The following is a 19,746-nucleotide window of genomic DNA, read 5'->3' on the forward strand; positions in this document are numbered from 1 at the left end:
AACTGGTAGTCTCCGTACAAAGCCTTTCTCATAATTGTTGTAGATAGTGTTGTATTGTTGAGGTCCCTCTTTCATATTTTGTATTTACATTTTGACTATTGGCAACCTATATTTCAAAATCATAATTTGTAAGGAGTCTATAGCGAATTTAATACGCAACTTTTGTTCGAAACGGTAAAGTTACGTTAACTTAAATGTACGGTTTAAAAAGTGCAACGCGGAAGGGCGAGTTGTCTTATTCCATGCTCTATCTTGCGGAGGGAGTCAATGGATCTTTCTTTAATAAATAAAATGTAATTAATGCATCGATATTTCATGTTTTGTTGTTGAAATCGATTTCATCGCGTGTATTATATTGCGTACTTAATGTGACTATTACAGTTAGCCTATTCGCTGTTTTATAGTTTATGTTAAGCACACTTATTGTAAACGTTTTAACGATGTGCAATTACATCGGGTTGTTTACCTAGGGCCACCCCGCACTAGCGTCTTCCGAGCGTCGGAATCAGATCAGATCAGCTCCATGACACCATAATATTGCATTGTCACCCGACTTACGTATGTATGCAAAATTTCAGCACAATCGGAAACCGGGAAATGGATCAAATTTAACTTACAAGATTTGATTACGGACAGACAGACAGACAGACAACGGTCAGGTGAAAGTAAATAAAAGCTTGTAAAAAGTAACGCAATTTTTACTGAGAATTTACTGAGATATTATTCAAGGATCACATATAAATTAGATCCATATAAGGCTAATAGAAGCCGTTTTGTCTGCCAAACCTTTTAATTAAATAGTTTCACAATTCCGAAAAAATATTTCGTAAACTTTATAGTATCATTATATATTTCTTAGAACCCCAAAATCGCAGACCTGACGCAATTGACCTCGTAACTTGATCGTTAACTTTACGTAAACCGAATCCCAGAATCACCTCATCGATCAAGATCTTAAAGATAAGAAGATTCGAACAACTTATAAAACCTCATATCTAACATCTTTATTAACTTCAAATATGAACTTTATCGTACTTCTAATAAGGTAGCTTTTTAAACAGCCAGTTTGTGTAAAATACAAGTTAAATTGACTAAATGGTGTAGTCCAAAACATAAAGAGGCGACAAATAACTACAACTCACAAAACCTCCTATGTGAATTATTTATTAACATCAGAAATAAACTTTATTTTGTTTCCAATAAGGTATAAATTTAACCAGCAAGTTTGAGTAAGATACAAGTTAAATTAAAATAACGGTGTAGTGAAATCCAGTAGCCATAACGACGCCATTTTAATTTGTTGTCCACAAAATGGCGGACGCTAATGATTTATATGTTGACAGTCATCAATCCGAGCAAATTAAACGTGATTTTGATACGTACGTGATAAGTTCGTCGTTTTGATGGGTGTGAAAACAGATGGTATCGTGAAATAGCGGATACATTTTGTTAAACTACATATTACTTATTTTACAACTCTTAATTGGCATACTTACAGCATTTCTGCACAAATATTAAACCTCTTAATACCGTCATTACGGTATCCGGAAAAGATTTGGATTTCTGTAAAATACTTTCTGTCATTTAAACAGATTTACCTAATTCACAACTTCCTTCTGTTAAAATACTTTTTCCATTTGAGCCAAAAACGCCCATTGTAATTTATTAGATCTAATTAGCTTGTAATTAGCTATACAGGCAAGAGGTAGCGGGGCTGTCTCAACAAGAGTAACTAATTGGAAATTCTACGTAATAGGTCTTCTGTTTGACAGCCTGATACGACAAATTTGCTTTTTTTGCTTGATCATTGCAAGTTATTAGCTTCCCCTCCTCTCAGCTTATTCCTCCCTTTTTCCACTTTCCTTTCTATATTGTTCTCGTCATTGTCATGTCCTAAAAGTCCTAACATCATTATTATTCCTCTTCTAACGCTATAGATTTCAAAAAGAAGCTCTATTCTTTTACCGACCTTTAAGGTCCTTTAGGACCTTTTGAGTTTTCAGTGGATTTTGTGGCCAATCATACTTTAATTTATTACCTACGCATATATTTTATTTTACTAGACACAGTTCTGTCATACCTAAATAATAATTTATTTAAAGCGTCTCGTTCACCAGCTCGATATAAGCCCTCGATTAATTATTCAGTATCGTTATCGGCTGTCATCTAGACGCATAGATGCCATTTGCATCGCTCCAACGTTAGCGAGTTGATCACTCGGACAAACCAGAGGGTCTACCGTGAAAATCGAAAATCGCTACCTGCCTGCTGCCGGCCTTACTCTACGGGTATATGTCGATAAAATTACATTGATAAATATGTTGCCGTACCCATGCCCATGTGATTCCTGAAATATATTAGTCTACAGGAATATAAGACAACTGAGTGGCAGTCAGCCAGTCACCTTATAAATATTGTATTTTTATACAGAACTGTTGCATTTTTTGCAAGGACCAGGGCGTCTACTGAAAAAACGATAATCAAAACTGTGTTTTCCGTCTCACTATCACTCTGCTGTAGTCTCCATATCTCCTGACCATAATTTGTTCAGAACTTATGTCGAAGTCAGTTTCCACTGGTTCCCTAAGAGCCCACTGGCCCGTGCTCGCGACACCAAGTCAAGAGGAACAAGCTAGTCGTTACCGTACTATATAACTGGTTCAGAGTAACTTCAGACCGGTTCTGTCGGCCATTGTGGTGTCTGCTCATATTTTAATGAATACTGTTTCCATCATATTTTATATTGACTTTCATTGAGAATTTGCAGTGGTGGATTTAGGGCAAACATGCAATTTAAAGTTACAGTTTTTTTTGATCAAATTTTGTCGATTTTGTATGGGGAGACTCGTGACACAACGATCATGTCTGTACAAAATCTTAACCCAATACAATTGGAACTCAAATGACGACTACAGTTGACGTATTTACAAGAAAATAAAAAGTCAAGATCCGTTCAAACCCAAACGTCTTAAGGTGACAGTCCATTTCCAACGACAGCTGCAATACTGTTCATTTTACTATGGAAACTGACAATAACAGCGACGCGTTGAGTACCAGTCGTGCAGCTACGGTCAGAAATGGAATGTTACCATTAAAAAACATTTTTATCGAATTATAATACAGTCTTGACTTGTTTAGACTATACCTACGAGTAAATATAAATATTGATCCCACTCCACTTGATATTCAACCTTCTAAAATTAAAAATGATAGTCGAACAACATGTCATATTCTTAATATCATAATCCATCGATCAATCTCACACACCTGCTACAGAAATGGCTTAAATATATTATAAGTATAAGTCTTTCACGTTACGAGGTTTGATATACGTCGGATCATAGCGGGCCTGTCACTCTTGTGCGATTAGACTAAATATTGGTATGTGTTTATACTTACAAGAATTAAGTAGGTACTTACTGAAAAAAATTACATACAAATAATTTAATTTAAATTCCTCCTAGAGTCAGATTAAGCTTAAAGTGACTCTAATACAGTCGACTCTCGTTAATTCCAACCTGCGATAATTCGAACCTCTCAATAATTCGAAGTTATCACGAGTTCCCTAGAAAATCTCTTTATATTTTGAAATAATTCCATACATTTTTAAGCACTTGGTAATTCGAACAAAAAAATCGTCGCTACGTAACAAAACGACGCGTTAATTCGAACTCATAGGCGTCAAACACTCGACAATTCAAAGTTATCAGATTGTGTAAGTTTGAGACAAGTTCAAGTTCATCGTTGCACGAGCATTTGTTATTGTAAAATCATTTCCGGCACTAGGTATTTCTGATAAAAAAAAGTTATTGATCAGTCTCAGCAATGTGCTTTGAAGCAAACTAATATTACAGACTTCTTCTCAAAGACTAATAAATAATTCACATTATGTATATGCATGTATGTATGTACCTCTAACCTTTGGATATTGTTAAAAAATTAGCAGTTAATAAATCATAATTGATTATTATTCAATAATTCGAACTTACATATTTTTTCTCTCAAAAATTTCGAACTATTTGATATTTCAAACTCTCGATAATTCGTAATATTTTTAAAGTCCCTTGAGTTTCGAATTAACGAGAGTCGACTGTAATTATATAATGCCGGCGGTCAGTGACCCTATGCGAGCGGGACAGCAATATAATTAATTATGCGTGTGCGATAGAGATTTACACAGGCGAGTCAATATACGAAATTCCTTGTGCTATGCGTCCTTTCTTTATCTCGCCAAAGACATGTAACTTCGTATAAGATGAATAAAGTCTAAGGAAAAAGCGTGCCTCGGAAATCAAGATAAAGTCATTCTCGGATAGATGGCGCACACAACTTTGGCCTATACTCGGCTAGATGGCGTGACGATACCGTTTCATATTTCATAACTTTAACTCAGTGAATGAGTATGGGTCAAAACAATATAAAAATAATAAAATCATTTATCCATATATATACATTTTTTTGATAATTTTATACGTGTTCATTTTGAGTTTTAGTCGTGTGTCGATAGATGGCAGTAAATTTACAGTGACTACAAAATTAACTATGACAGGACCCCTCTATACTATTTATTTTCTTTGATCTCGCTATGGCTGTTGCGTATTCGAATAGATAGAGGCAAATAAAATAAGTGGTTCATCGTAGGCCTTCAGTATACGTACTCTTATTCATCTTTTTGCCATCTTTCATGGCTGCATTTCCATACGAATGCAAGGAATATGCATGGCGTGGCGATCTGCCATTAACATACAATGTAACACGGTATTGTATGACACAATGCACGTGGTAATATTTCAGCGCTGTTTGCTGTAAGTAATTAATTTCGTATCGAGAATTATTTATTTTGAATCGTATCTCCTTTTTTTGCACTACAGATAGAATTATAAGACAAACGGTTATCGGTTCTTCAATCTTTTATCTCCGGTTTTGTCCACCGGATTTTGAAAACAATGAATAGTTATTTTTTTATGAATTTTTTAAACGTTGTCTAAAAAAACACTTTTTTCGTATCTAGTTTGCAGTGAAGGATCTTACATGTACGAAATCTACATATTTGGGTTCGTCTTTGAAGTCTCAAAAATCGTGTCCAAGGTTTTAATTTTAAACTAATTAACACAAAAGTTATGGCTAGAAAATCAGTTATTTAGCCTAAAATTGTTCAACTTTGATGCCAAATATCTCGAAGACAATGAACTTTAAAGAAAATATGGGATACTATATTGCTTAAAGCCGTTGCTGTTAATATGATAAGCTACAAAAAACATTAGATAAGTAAGGGATTCAGATCGAAGGTCATTGGCGTAGGGGAGCCCCTTAAATGATCTCATATGTAGTTATACTTGTACTCTACAAACCTTAAGTATCCTGTTTTAGGGGAGTCTAGTAGAAATATATAAATGACAAAAAAAAATCTCAAGTCCTTTGGTACTTGGACACGTCAAGACAAATAATGTTATAATTGCTCGCAATTAAGTTCACTTTAGTTGTGAAGTGTTGCTAACCCGTTACAACTATCTTGTTAAAACAATTGAGACAAACTACTTTCACGACGCTACATAATAAAATAATAATAGCGTGCAACTTATAACAATTACTCCACTTTCAAAGTTAACGGCAGAAAAACGCCCATTCAACGACCATAGACAATTTAAAAATGATGGATCGTGTCCACAGATTATAACGTCTACAGATACTGGCCACTAAATCATTGGGATGATCTTTAAAAAAAAGCTGTCTGTTAATTTGCGACGTGAATTAATTTTTAGAATCTTGATATTCTTGATGCGGTACCTTGATAAGCCGCGCGGGTTTTGCAAGACGACAAATAGGTTTTTAGAGATCCGGTAGTTTGGGAAGTTTGTTACCTATTTATATTGCCTGCAATTTTATCTAGATATATTTTTCATGTGCTAATTTTACGGATTGTGATGTGATGTGATTGTGGTGTGAGAGCCTTTATATACTTAGGTCTCCATTTTCAAGCAATAATTCAACTAATCGCAAAAAAACATACAACCGCATTGAGAACCTCCTACTTATGAAATATTGAAGTTTGTTTAATAGGTGCACTTTAACATCGTCTGTTTGTATTTTTTATAGCCGGTTGTAAAGGCTTAGATCTTTATCCGACTTAATAGGTTAAAAAAAGGTAGAAATAACCTAAGCCAACCGAAATTAAACATCACCTAGGTAATATAAAAGTTTTTTTTTAATTTCATGAAGTTAGTTGTTTTCAAAAACTCAAGAGACATCCGAAAGTACTTACCTATCCATCCAAGCATAATAGAGTGATATTGTAAGTTATTTTAATGAGCAAGATAACTTGCCGGTTCTCGTTTTACATAAATATAAAGTAGCAAACTTATTGGAATTGTTCAGATACAAGCAGATAAGGGAAGTCATCGTATTATCAACACCTACTTTACTTGTCTGGTGACATTTTGTAATGTCTATAAAAACTTATTTTTAAAAGTCTGCATTCATATAAACCTACTATCAGGCAGGATAAAGATGTTAAGGATTTCCGATGGTCGTGGCCGAAAAAGTGTGAGATGAGAAACCGTGACTAGAAAGCCTAACTATCTAAGAGTATCTACCTACTGTAGTAATAACCTAGGACGGTGAACTAAAGAACTAAATATTGACACAAGTTAGTCAAGTTACTATGATCTACCTACTCAAATTTAAATAGTTTTCAAGCTGTCTCAAACTTTATCGTGGTAGAGGTAGATGGTGAAAAAATAATCTCTTATAATTTCTGAAAGAGAATTACACAAGTCTTAAAAAGGAGACTAGAAAACCTATATGCGTTTCCTTAAAGGCCTGTGCACACCAGCTGCGTGTGCGTGACGTGCACGTGCGCGTGCAGCGTTGTAGTATACAGATCCTTATGAGAGATGGCACACCGCTTGCGTGACGTGTGCGTGTGCGGCTCCAACGTTTTAGCGCACGCACACGCGCACGTCACGCACACGCAAGCCGGTGTGACTCGACCTTAAGTGTGATAGCAATAGCCAGATAGAAGTATGTATTCTTTAAATTGGTCTCCTGTTAAATTTCATTTAATTAGTATATCGAACGAATCTTAATAAAAAATGTGGCTCTACTCCATATCCATTTTAGATGAAGTGGATAACGTTCGCACACACACACCTGACATAGCCAAAACTAACAATCAACTTTACAGTTAAAGGTTTACAGTTCATTTTGGTACGAAGCTTGATTAAAATTTAAAACCAGGACTAAAGTTCGCTCGAGCACAAGCGTCGCATTCAAAATTTAGGTATAGATTAATCTGATTTAACATTACCTACTCGCAGTGCATCTCGCTCTTATTTATTAGTGTACATGAGATGTACTGCGAGTAATATCAAATAATGTAGGTAGGTAATAAATGTTCGAATGCGGCCATAGCGAACGTGTGAGTTTTTCTATCGTAGTAACTCGCTTGGATTATTTATGATTATAGCGCAAATGTTACTTAGAATTAGCACCTTATTTCATAGTCATTAGAAGTTAAAATACATTGCCAGCCTTTAATAACCATGTGAACTAAATCGGATTGGTCGATAGCATTCCGTTGATGGCTTATTTTTTTAAATGTTTGCCTTGTTGATTGCCAGTGCGCTTTTATGGTCTTTTTTTTTCGATTATTGGGTTTTTAAGGTATATTTTTATTAAGGAACGGCTGATTATTAACGATATATTTTAACGAGCATCGTTAATGAATAACTACGTTTGTTTATGTATGTTATAATATTTTTTTGTGTTTAATAGTAGGTACCTATTCAACATTAATCTTAGTACTTTAAGTATGCTCACAGGACGTGGACCTGATTCCGGTGTATATTATAATATGATTTTACTCCGTAATTATGACCGTGTCATAAACTATTTATTATTTAATCAAAACCTCAGTGACCTCACTCGTGTCTCGATAATTAAGCACATCTTCAATTTGTATTCAGGTACTACACTTTTTGCTTGCCGGAGAATAAAGACCAAGCGATTTTCAGCATTATTGCGAAGGTAATAGAAATCCCATGGAAGATTTAAATGTCATCAGTAACTCGGTACCAAAATTTTTATGGTTTATTTTGACACTTTTAATTGGCGTTTTATGCTTTTATGGAGTTTGCTATCGGCCAGTAATTTGTTAAAATCATAAGTGTTTTTAACGCTACACGGTTTTTGGCGTTTATGTTGAGATAATCATTAATTTAATTACAAAACTTGATGAAGTGATAAAATAGAGAATGTTTGGTGTTGTGGCGAAAGTTTATTATTGCTTTTACTTAAGCTACATAGGAAACTTTAGAGTACCTTCTGAGAAGATCGTAAACAAATGCAGTATTTGAAGTTTTAATGTAAAGTCTGTGTAGACTAAAAAAATAGAAACAATGATATTTAATCACAGCCCTAGATAGAGTTCCTACTTGGCGGCAGTATATAAGTACTATTGAATATAATTTGGATTTAATATTAGGCGCACCCACCATGTAGCAAGATGGATGTTTTAAATTACCTATCCTATATTTTAAATCAATTTTTTAACAAGCAGATACGTCTGCGAGCGATATTCCAAATTTTATATGAAAGGAAAAAATGGAAAAAATTACGCTCAATTGGTTAAGAGCAACACACGGATTGTGGAGGATGCGGGTTCAAGTCCTGCCGAAAGCGTAAATTTTTCCATTTTTTTTCCTTTAATATAAAATTTGGAATATCCTATATTTTGTCATTATCTAAACTAAATACGCCTCTCGCAGTCATATCAAAACGCATTGTACCTTACCTTCATTTCCCGTATCCATAGTGATGTGGAAATATCGATAAAGTATCGATTTATTGCTATTGCGAGTACTGTCCATATTTCAGCGCTCGATATCGGCCATTATGGCCGTGGATATTCTGTTTTATACGAAAACGATTTGAATAAATCAAACAATATAGTGGATATTGATGCTAGTACCGTGAAATATTCGTTTGTTTCAAACCTATGCAATAGGAATAGATACATAGGTTAAACTTTAAAGGAACGCCGGTGATTTGTTACAGAAGGGGGGATAAAGGGGTGATTTTCATTATGGGATTTCACCATCTGATTTCTAGGTATCATTTGATATCACTGCGTATTGCAAGAACAAGTTTACCATACAATGAGACTGAGCTTTGTACTCAATGTAAATGCTAAATAGCTCTTTAATTATCTCGTTCTGAACGCATAAAGTTGTATAATGTTGTTAATTTATTTTACGACTAAGTCTGGATTATACTTTGTTTAAGTCATTGAATTGAAATATTTTATTACAGACCGGTGTCCATATTTTATTATTATTCATTAAGGTACAATATTTTCATTTAGGTAGTACAGAATAATTTTGTGATGTCTGACCATACTCTGAGGGCCGGTAAGCATCACCCTATTCTCAAATAGCGTAATTACGTAATTTAAATTATTACTCGTCTATTTCATTCACCCTAGTTAGGTCATACTGAGAAACTATTAATATGGAGCCAACCCAGAAATCGCGAACAAAAATCTGCTGGGCCATAGGAAGACATTGACATACTTAATTATGATTCGCCGAAATGGTTACTACTAAGTAACAAGGTACAAGAATTACACAAATATAAGCTGTGACACAAGTCCGTCTATGCTAACTTAAACGACATATTTTCATAAAAAATGACATTAATGATGACATTACCACACTTTGCAAATGCCCAGAGTTAGCTTGGTCCAACTCTAACAAACCACGCAATGAGTTCCCGGCTTCAAGATATTCAAGATGGCATCGTTTCGCGCCATTTTTTCCGAGTGTTGGCGTCTTGCATTGGTGTTAATTAAATATGGCGGCAAAAACTCGAAATGACACAAATGTCACCCTTTAAGGATGCCGCGCTTGGCATAGTTTGTTTATAAATAAAACTGCCACTTACTGTCTGTTGAGGGCAATGGCTTTTCATTTTATGATAGAGATCTTGATTTTATATATTGATTCCACTAACTGTAAAAACTATCCCAAATCACATTGGGAGTAAACATAGTTTTGAGAGTGGGTTAGAATCAAAAATCGAAAATGTAATATAAACGAATGAAACTAAAACACAACTACTAGGGTCTAGGCAATAGGCGAGCTAAGTACTCTACAGTTTGATAAAAGGCTACTTTAGAAACTTATAGAAGTCTTCGCATCGTTCATGTTTTAATAGGTATACCATCCTCTACCATCCTCGTTTTAACTTAGCACGTCGTATAGCTGGGAGTTTTCAGAAAATAGTGTACCTACCCAATTAGCGTGAATTGTTAAGAATGGTTAACCACTGTCCGTTTTGTGACGATAATAAAATTAAGCATTATATTTCAATAAAAACTTGGTTTGGTGTTAATTTCATAAACTATAAGCGATATTACACTGTACAAAGAGGCAAAATAAAGGTGATTACCAAACAGATTTCATGCTTAACTATCGTCACAAAACTGACAGCGGTTAACTTTTCTTAACTACTCACGCTAATTGGGTAAGTACACCATTTTCTAAAAACTCTCCGCTAAGTTATTTCAACACGTACCTACCTACAGGCTACAGCAAGCTAAAGAACACGCATTAGTTGCATTTTATGCACCCCCCTCCCCCCTTCCAATCACCATACAATTTAAGCAACCTGTAATTTAACCTGACGGACTGAACCGTTGACATTTTTACAGACCTTTTTATGACAGTTTCAATTAAAAAGTAGTCCAGTGGCCACTCAACGTAAATTGTTACTGGGGAATAAAAATTATTAAAATTTAATAACTTGCGTCGTGGCGGTAATGGAAGTCCGAAGCTGTCTTATAAATATGTAAGACAAAATGTTGTTACCTGCACAAAATAGCGGGACGAAATCATGATACTAACAAGTAAGTACCTACAGATCCAGAACTTTTGAAGGGGCATGTCTGTAACTTCTACTCACCCCATTTTCTTAGTGTTACAATTTCTAACAACGTTAAAAACTAATACCGGTCATAAATATAACCGGGTGTGGCCTGTAACATGAGCAAATAATTAAAACATAGATTGTACTCCTCAAACGGTGACACTTTTGTTCAACAACTTTTAAAAATTATGAAGTATAAAGACTCCCTATTTTTCATACAAAATAAATATTATCTTCAATGGACGCCATCGCCACGCCATATCATTGTGATTAACGTTGCTTGTCACGCCTTAAACATAACAGACTTCGCAATACATTGCGTCTTAGAATAAATTTTAAAGTGTATTAAAAATCAAACCACAAGTTATTTTTAAAAGTCGCTGAACAAATGTTGGTTAGTATGAGGAGTACAGCCTACAGTTTAATTTTTTGCTCATATTACAGGCCACACCCGGTAACTATTTACCTATGTTACTTAAATATTCATGCCAAGTTTTATGTTGTTTTAGCATGTCGTTGAGTTGTTGTATAACAAAACAAGGTTTATTTTTGTGATTTTTTATTATTACTTGTTAAGTTGAAATAGCAGCAAACGTTTAAAATAAAACCCATTTCTTTAGCCCTTTAGTGTATTTATAAAATTAAAAAGTATAACCATAAACGGTTTCTAGTTTCAAACGTATCTAACCACTTTCCCTATTAATAGAGCCGCGTATAAATATCAATTCCAGTAGCTACCGAGCAACGCATTTTTTACTCGTAAAAGTCATAAAATGACTCCAACATTTCTGCATATTAAACGCATCGAGTTACAAATTGTGGACATTGGTCATAAATATGTAACACTGGGCAGTGAAACGTATGAAGGTCCGTGAAAGTTTAACGGACATACAATACTTAGGAAACAGTCAACACGTTATGGTCATTACGTTCAACACCTTTTGAACGCCAAACGGCGCACGGGCGCATCCATTTGCCATGCCACTGACGCCACGGGGATATTTACTTTTTTGAATAATTAATGCAAACCTAAAAGTGGGGTGTTTTTCAGTAGATTTTTATCAAAAAACGATCGACGTCAAATGTTGTCTTTGGCGTCGTTGTCACGATTTTGCGTTGACGTCAATTGCCGTCTGTGGCGCTCAAAAAGTTAAAACGACTTTAAATAGGTTTTCTTACGTATATATATCTTTATTTATAATGCAGCCATACATCGAAACTAAACCATAGATAAGAACTTTATTTATCACCCCATTACTCTGAATATACCATCTTAATCCTGCCTTATAGGACATGACATACGCATGATATTAAATTATACTAGAAAACGTAGCGTACTTTACCGCTACGAATAATACTAACGTATTTCAAACCTTATCAGGATGGATTAAGATTCAAGTTGAATGTACATTTGTTTATTTCAAATGAAGTCATTGATGTATTTGGTACATAGATGCAAGTTGGACGTATTGACCGATTTAATAGCCAATTATGGCGGCTACAAATCTTTTAAATGGCAGTCGTTATATGAAGATGGTATTTTACTAGTACAAGCGGAATGTCTATATTAAATATTGAAAAGCTAAGAGAATGATAAATGAGTAGAGCGCTTTATCAAATACTTAACAAATTAGGTATAGGTACTTATATACCTACATCTAAACCTTCCTCAAAAATCACTCTATTGATAGTTAATCTGATATTGTATGATATGAATGTTTTCCTTTTGCCCATTATCAATGTTGGAAAATGTAATTAATAATAAGTGTTAATCTTATCTTTAAAATTGACGTGTGCATATACGAAATAAATAAATAAATAAAAGGTAGGTGAAAATTGCATGAAAATCCGTACAATATATATGTCGGCGGCCGATCGTAAGATCAGGCAGATCCTAATGTTCCTATGTAATGTAATGTTTTGACGATAGTCACATTAATGCAATACATAGGTAGGATAGGTTCGTTAGGTTGCTTCAGATGCCCGAAGGGCAAACTGTCCAGAAATAGGAACCCCGCGTAGCGGGGCTCCGTCGCCTCAGGGAACGAGTCAAAGATTTTCACGTTTCACGATATGCCTAGGAATTTCATGATATGCCTGATCTTACGATCGGCCGCCGACATATACACAACATTCAATTTATCAATACGTATTAGTTTACCAACTATAAGAAATTAATATCCTCTTCAACTTATTGCTTATTAAATATGCACGTTAGCCACTGATTAATAAATAAATAGTTACCGTTAGCTTAAATTTTTAATCTAGTTTGTCAGCCATGTTCACATTACTATTACCCACCTTTATTGAGTATTTTATAACGTAGACCACAATAACTACAATTTACTGCCCATTTATAGTGCTTAAATGCATTTGCTTAAGGTTTATAATGGGTCAATCGTTGCTATGCTGTTTTTACTGACTAGATTACGTTTTAATGGGAATGAGCATGGAGTAACTAGTTTTCTAGTCCATCGCCTCTTGTATGAGAATGAGAAGTTCTCAGAGTAATTATCTTATAAATAGCTGTTAGTTACTTGGCGAAGACAAGTAAATAATATAGACAGGTTATCTATGCAAACTTGCGTTCTTCAAAATAGCTGTGTCGATATCGATATGTTTAAGGATAACTCACGTTAGACCGGACCGGAGCTTCCGGAGCTCCGTTTTCTGTAGAAAGCACCACGTGATCACCGATCAGCCGTCATAGAAATTGACATGTCGGACGCCTCGGCCCGCGCACGGGCGGTCTAGCGTGAGTCATCCTTTATTCCAAGATTTGGTGGATTTGACAGCTGGGTCAATCAAGTATTTCTTGTTGTTATCCTGTCCCATCAGCGAGGAGACAATAATAGCATAGATTTTTTAGAAGAACTGGCCGCGTAGCCAAGACGCCAATCGCTTACGCTTCGTAGCGATCGAAACGCAACTGTCACTGTCACACTAATATGGAAGAGTGATAGAGAGACATAATGCTTTTTGCTGTCGAAGCGATAGCGATTGTAACCTTGGCTAGGCCGGCTGCTGTACCATGTTCTACTAACATGCTCAGTAGATGTCCCATTATGGAAAGGTCTTATAACTACCATAAAATTCAAGTTTGGTTCATTTAAATACGAAAAACCTAGAATTTTAAGAGTGACTCAGGAGACCGTAACCATAGCAACGTGTGACAAGAAAAAGTTGATAAGCCCAGCTAATTGCAATAATGCATATAAATTGTAAAATACTGTTTTTGTTTCAGAATGGGTGTAGCGCGTTGCAGCGCGCAGCGGCGGACGGGCATGTCGAGGTGGTGCAACTGTTGCTGCAACACGGCGCCGACCCTAACAAACAAGACCTCGTGGTAAGATCAGTGTATTCCATACAAATTTGACCCACTTCCCGGTTTTGTATAAAGCTGAAAATTTGCTTACTTGCTGCTTTGTCTGGTGACAATCTAATATTATGGTACCATCGAGCTGATCTGACGATGGAGACAGGAGGTGACGATAGGAACTTTGTGTTAAAACAACGCAACCTAATTGTATTTTGTGTTTTTAGAATTGTTTCGATTAGTATTCATTGCCTGTGAAAAGTACTTACGGTCAGCGATAAAAGCTTGTGCCAAAAATTTAATGTTTGCCAAAAACTTATTGTATTCCTCTAAATACTCACTGAAGCCTAATGCGCAAAGTATTTATCAATATCTGTCACTAACTCAAGCTCTCCTCTTTCGGATCCTTTCGAATTAATTTCACTGTAAATTTACACCTACACAATTAACTTTTTTTATAAGTATTAATTATCCTTATGTGTTGCAGCATGGCAACACCGCGGTCCACGAAGCGGCCTGGAAGGGCTACTCGCGCTGCGTCGCGCTGCTCGCCGCGCGCTGCGAGCTGCGCGCACGCAACGCGGGCGGCTTCGCGCCGCTACACCTCGCCTGTCAGAACGGACATAACCAGTCTACTAGAGAACTGTTGCTGGCTGGGGCCCCACCGGACCTGCAGAACAATGTAAGTATATTCCCTCCTCTTTTGCCTTAAACAGAGCCACAGAATAAATAAAATAATAGTACTAGGTACAGAAGACTCACTCTCTAATAAAACGCGTCTGTTACGATCAGCACAGATATGGCCGCTAGGTGGCGACAGCGCCACGCGCGGCTTATCGGCTTTCCCCAAAATTGGGGTGGATCGGATGTACTTTTAGCTACCTGTAGCAAAGCGACGAAATCGCGGAGTGAGCCACGCCTGACAGAGCCAATAAGACAAGGGTTCGCGCCGCATGTCCTTATGCCGGTAGCTTTGCTTGCTTCTTATGAAAAACAATCTTTTAATGACTACGATGTTCTGAATACAGTAGAATCTTCTATCCTTGCTGTTGTTAGACAACAACAGACTTACAGACGTAAGTACAAGTACATGTTCGTACATGTTTTGTGATCGTCACAATTTTTTTTTTAATTTAATTAAGATTAAAAATTGTTTTTCATCTACCATAAAGACCTACCACAAGGTAACAGTGTGTTATTTGTTTTCCAGTACGGCGACACGGCCCTCCACACGGCGGCGCGCTACGGGCACGCGGGCGCCACCCGCATCCTCATCTCCGCGGCGTGCCAGGTCGCCGCGCAGAACAAGAACGGCGACACCGCCCTCCACATAGCCGCCGCCATGGCGCGCCGCAAACTCACGCGCATCCTCCTCGAAGCAGGCTGCGACAAGACACTCAAGAACCACCAGGGGGAAACCGCTAGGGATATAGCCACAAGAAAAGGCTTGGATGAAATCATCGCCATCTTGAACACCCCTGTCGCGAAACAGAAGAAGAAACGAGACAAAAGCAAGGAGAGAACTATAGACGAACCTGACGCTCCAAAGAAAAAAGATGGAAAGAAAAAGAAGAACGTTCACTTCGAAACGCCAGCACCTGTCCAGTGGTCCCCATATGGATGCCATTACTATCCAGACCCGAAATACTTCCCGAAGCCCAAGTTAAGCTCGCTTCCCACCGAACCGCTTAGAAAAGGCGAACAGTACTTCTTAGATTTAGCGGGGAATATCAAAAAAGGCCCAATTGGAGCTGGATACACGTGCTACTGCGCACCATTCTTTAAACATATGGAAGAGAAGATGAATGAGGATAAGAAGGATTTGAAACGGCACATAGACAGGGCTCATGAGAGACTCGATCAGAAAGTAACAGATTTAGAGATGAAGACGCAAGGACAGATATCGGAGTTGACAAGGTTTGTGGCGGCTGAGAGAGCGTTGTGCAAAGAGCGCCATCAGCATTTAGAACACTGGCTGACGAGAGGCGTAATGTTTAGAGCTTCAGAAAGAGTCAGGAAATTAGACTACAGCCCTAAAGGCTCCTTAGACATACCTCCCATGAAAAGGACGAGAAGTCTCGAAATCTTGGATCATTCTGAAGAGTGGAATAAAGTCAACAAACTGATAAAGAGCTTCAACCAAACCGCTGAGCATTACGAAAGCCATCCCAAGGAGCGACCTGATAAACTGACGTCGAAAAGCACAGAAGTGCTGGACACCAGATCACCACCAACTCCTAGAAGAAAGTATATTCTTAAGAATTCTATGAGCAGTGATCAATTAGATGCTGGTCCTAGTCGCATGTCGAGATCACCTCATACTACTGCTTCAGGACCAAGTCCAGATCAGAGCCGCTTACATAATGTTACTGCTGAAATACATGTCAAGGCGAATAAAATATCTGTATCACAATCCCCAGTCTCCATGGAGGTTCAAGGGTATAACGAGAGATTTGCCTCACCTAGTCGACAATCGAATACTAAGTCACCCAGCAGCAGCAGAGACTTTAAAGTCAGCGATTCTGAAGAAAGAAAAAGGGACCAATCTCCTGGCGTGCCAGCATGGAAGAGCCAAGTCTTACAAAGAACGGCAGACGATATTAGAAAGAGAGTCATGCTCGAAAAAGAAATGTCCCAAGTCGTTATGAGAAACAACGCGAAATCTTTAGATATATCGCAAGACGGTTACGTTAAGCTCCATAAACAACCAAGTAACTATCAAGTTCGAGAAGAGAACAGTGTAGAAAGAGAACCAAGAAAGTCAGTTCAGGAGTTAGTAGCGCAGGTAGAACAGCAAAGATGTCAGTCTCCCGAAAGAAAGCCCACCGAAGAACCTCTACCCGCAGTCTCTCCAAACCCTGGCATACTCAAAATGCCTCAACAACCACAAAGACCAGCGCCAGTGTTAAAAGAAAAACCGCCTAAATCAAAACGCTTCAGCTTGCATAACCTCATCCCGTTCCCAACAAGAAAGACTTTCCAAACCCCACCGAAAGACAATGGAAACAATTCAGAAAGCAGCGACGAAGAGGACAATCCAATAAGAACTACGAACACACCCGGGCCCATGAAGAACACCAACCTCCTTCAAACCCTTCCTCTACCTAACTACGAAACCATGTCCACCAAATCTCAATCCCCCGCCCCGCAAACACAAAAACCTTACCCACCAGACTTAAGACCCATGATCCCTAAAGACGCCTACTTCCACGAGATACCAAACCGTCAAAACCACCAACTGCCCTACAGAGAAATGATCGAAAATGGCTTACCTACACAATACAACTACGACTACAACCAAACAGGTCTACCTCAAACGCAAGTCCAACCTAGAAACAGGAACCCATTATACCACCACCAAACAGGCGTCTTCGACGCTATGATGCAGGATCACATTATAAGGGAAATGGATAGAATACCCCACTGCTACAGCGAGCATTTGGACCAGAATACTGAAGTCGAAATCGCCAATCAGAACGAATTTGGTTACTACGACAACCGGCCGCCTTATTACAATCCAAAGCCCGTTCCTGATCATAATTTACTCCACAGCCGGCTTCAATCTCTAGCTATTAACACGCATTTGACAGAAACACAATCTCAAACAGACAGGGAATCCCATAATGACTCAGGTTACAGTACTAAGGTGTACGGGAGTTCGCAGGGGCCGTCACCAAGTCTCTCTGGCCATGTCGACGGTTCGGACAATCTATCTGGTCAGCGGATCAATATTGTGCCGAATGGGAAGCCGGTTATGCCCATTGGAAAGCCTGTGATACCCATTGGGGCTTCTAGTTTAGTTTAACCCTTGTCTTTGACTTTTTTGGTCTTTTTCCGTTTTGGAGATAATTCTTTATCTAAAGGCACAGTTGATCCTCAATCAAAATCATTGATTTAAAAAAAATCATTGATGTTTAGTTTGGTATCGCTTTGACAAGAGCAAGAAAGTAAAAGCTTAAACTTCCAAGAGGGACCCCATATCTATTCTTTAGTCTTAAATACTAGAAGCCCACCTCAAGTTTTAATAAATGGGTTACTTTGATTTTCAGCTACGCAAGACGACGCTTAGCTTTTTTACTTATAAATGTACAGTCGCCATCAGATATATCGGAGCGGCCAAGGTGTTCACAAAATCTGAACACGCACTCTAACGCTTTGACAATAGAGGCGTGTTCAGATATTTGTGAGCGCCTTGGCTGCTCCGATATATCAGATGGCGACTGTACACCTTACAAATTATCACGATTCACTAATAAAGTTTGGTATTGATTGATAATATTGACATTTTAATACATTTACTTACAGACAGGTCAAGTAACCAGTCAAAAAGAAATGAAGAGGAATCTAAGTCATACGTTTACTTTGCCTCTTATAATATACTCATTACTAGTATTTTGTACAATTAAATACTTGTTTAAGTTAAATTGCCTGTAGAATAATCGAGTACAAATATTTTAATGCCACGTAGATTTAGATAGATATGTAGACTAAGCACTCAAAATAATAAATATAACTTTGTATGTATGAATCACAAGCACCCCTATTTTTGTAACAGTAAATAATATAAAAATTAAAAAAATACGAACACAATAGACCAATGAGTGAAAAAAAAAACGTAAAGTATCCACTGACGTAATATTTTGACGGCTTTAAAAGTTCAATTTAAAAAAAAATTGGAAAATTTAAAGTCCGTCATAATATTTATAATTAAGATAGTATAAGTACTGTGGTTGTATAAGATTGGTAAAGTCTCGACTTGGACAGCTGAAGAAGATGGCGTTGCACGGCGGCGCCATAGATTGTCAAACGTCAACTTTGACAAACATAACTACCGCATTATATACGAAGCCGTACAATACAACGCCATTTATATTAGCTGTCAAATTCACACGCACTGCCAGGGGGCGTGGCCTAGAAACATACTTGTATGACGGTGAACGCACGCCACAGACAAAGCATCCTCCAGACTGAGCATAGTAGCGCTACCCCCTCTGCCATGCATACGGTAGTTTTACTCCATGTTCAAGTCGAAAATGTCTTTGTGTGACGTCCGTGTCTTTGAACGGACCAATAACCGCACGGGATCTCGCTCACTTCGTCCCCCGCACCTCCGTATTTTTTGCAGCATCGGTTTCATGAAATAATTGCTCTAAACTCGGTCTAGAGGATTCCTAGTCTATGAGGCACGCAGTGAATGTGTTAAACTTATACAAACAATGAATTTTTGGTTAGGACTAAGTACAAATATAATTATAGATTTTGATGCCATGTGTGACAGATTTGTATGCAGTGTTTTTGAAAATGGTTTGTAAATAGCCTATTTCTAAATAAATACGTAACATAGGTTAAACCAAGTTTGTTTTCATGTAAATTGTCATATTTATTTTGTAATTTTGTACTGATTGATTCTAATAAAATGCACTTTTGAAGTGTCACAACTAATATGTTATTTTATTTTACGAAGTTATGTATAAGTAGGTACCTAATAACTAAGGTGGGTAAAAATG

General features: G+C 37.3%; 1 protein-coding gene across 1 annotated transcript in view; it reads left to right on the plus strand.

Moving 5' to 3' along the window:
* LOC134672778 (ankyrin repeat domain-containing protein 6) overlaps positions 1-19,677 on the plus strand; it is a 127,575-nt gene extending 107,898 nt beyond the window's left edge. The window contains exons 3-5 of the mRNA XM_063530719.1: positions 14,168-14,269; positions 14,727-14,921; positions 15,450-19,677. Coding sequence (XP_063386789.1) covers positions 14,168-14,269; positions 14,727-14,921; positions 15,450-18,044 — 2,892 coding nt within the window. The 3' untranslated portion in view covers positions 18,045-19,677. The remainder of the gene's footprint in view (positions 1-14,167; positions 14,270-14,726; positions 14,922-15,449) is intronic.
* The last annotated feature ends 69 nt before the right edge of the window (positions 19,678-19,746 follow it).

This window comes from Cydia fagiglandana, chromosome 17 (genome assembly GCF_963556715.1).
Source record: "Cydia fagiglandana chromosome 17, ilCydFagi1.1, whole genome shotgun sequence".
In the NCBI taxonomy this organism is placed as follows: domain Eukaryota; kingdom Metazoa; phylum Arthropoda; class Insecta; order Lepidoptera; family Tortricidae; genus Cydia; species Cydia fagiglandana.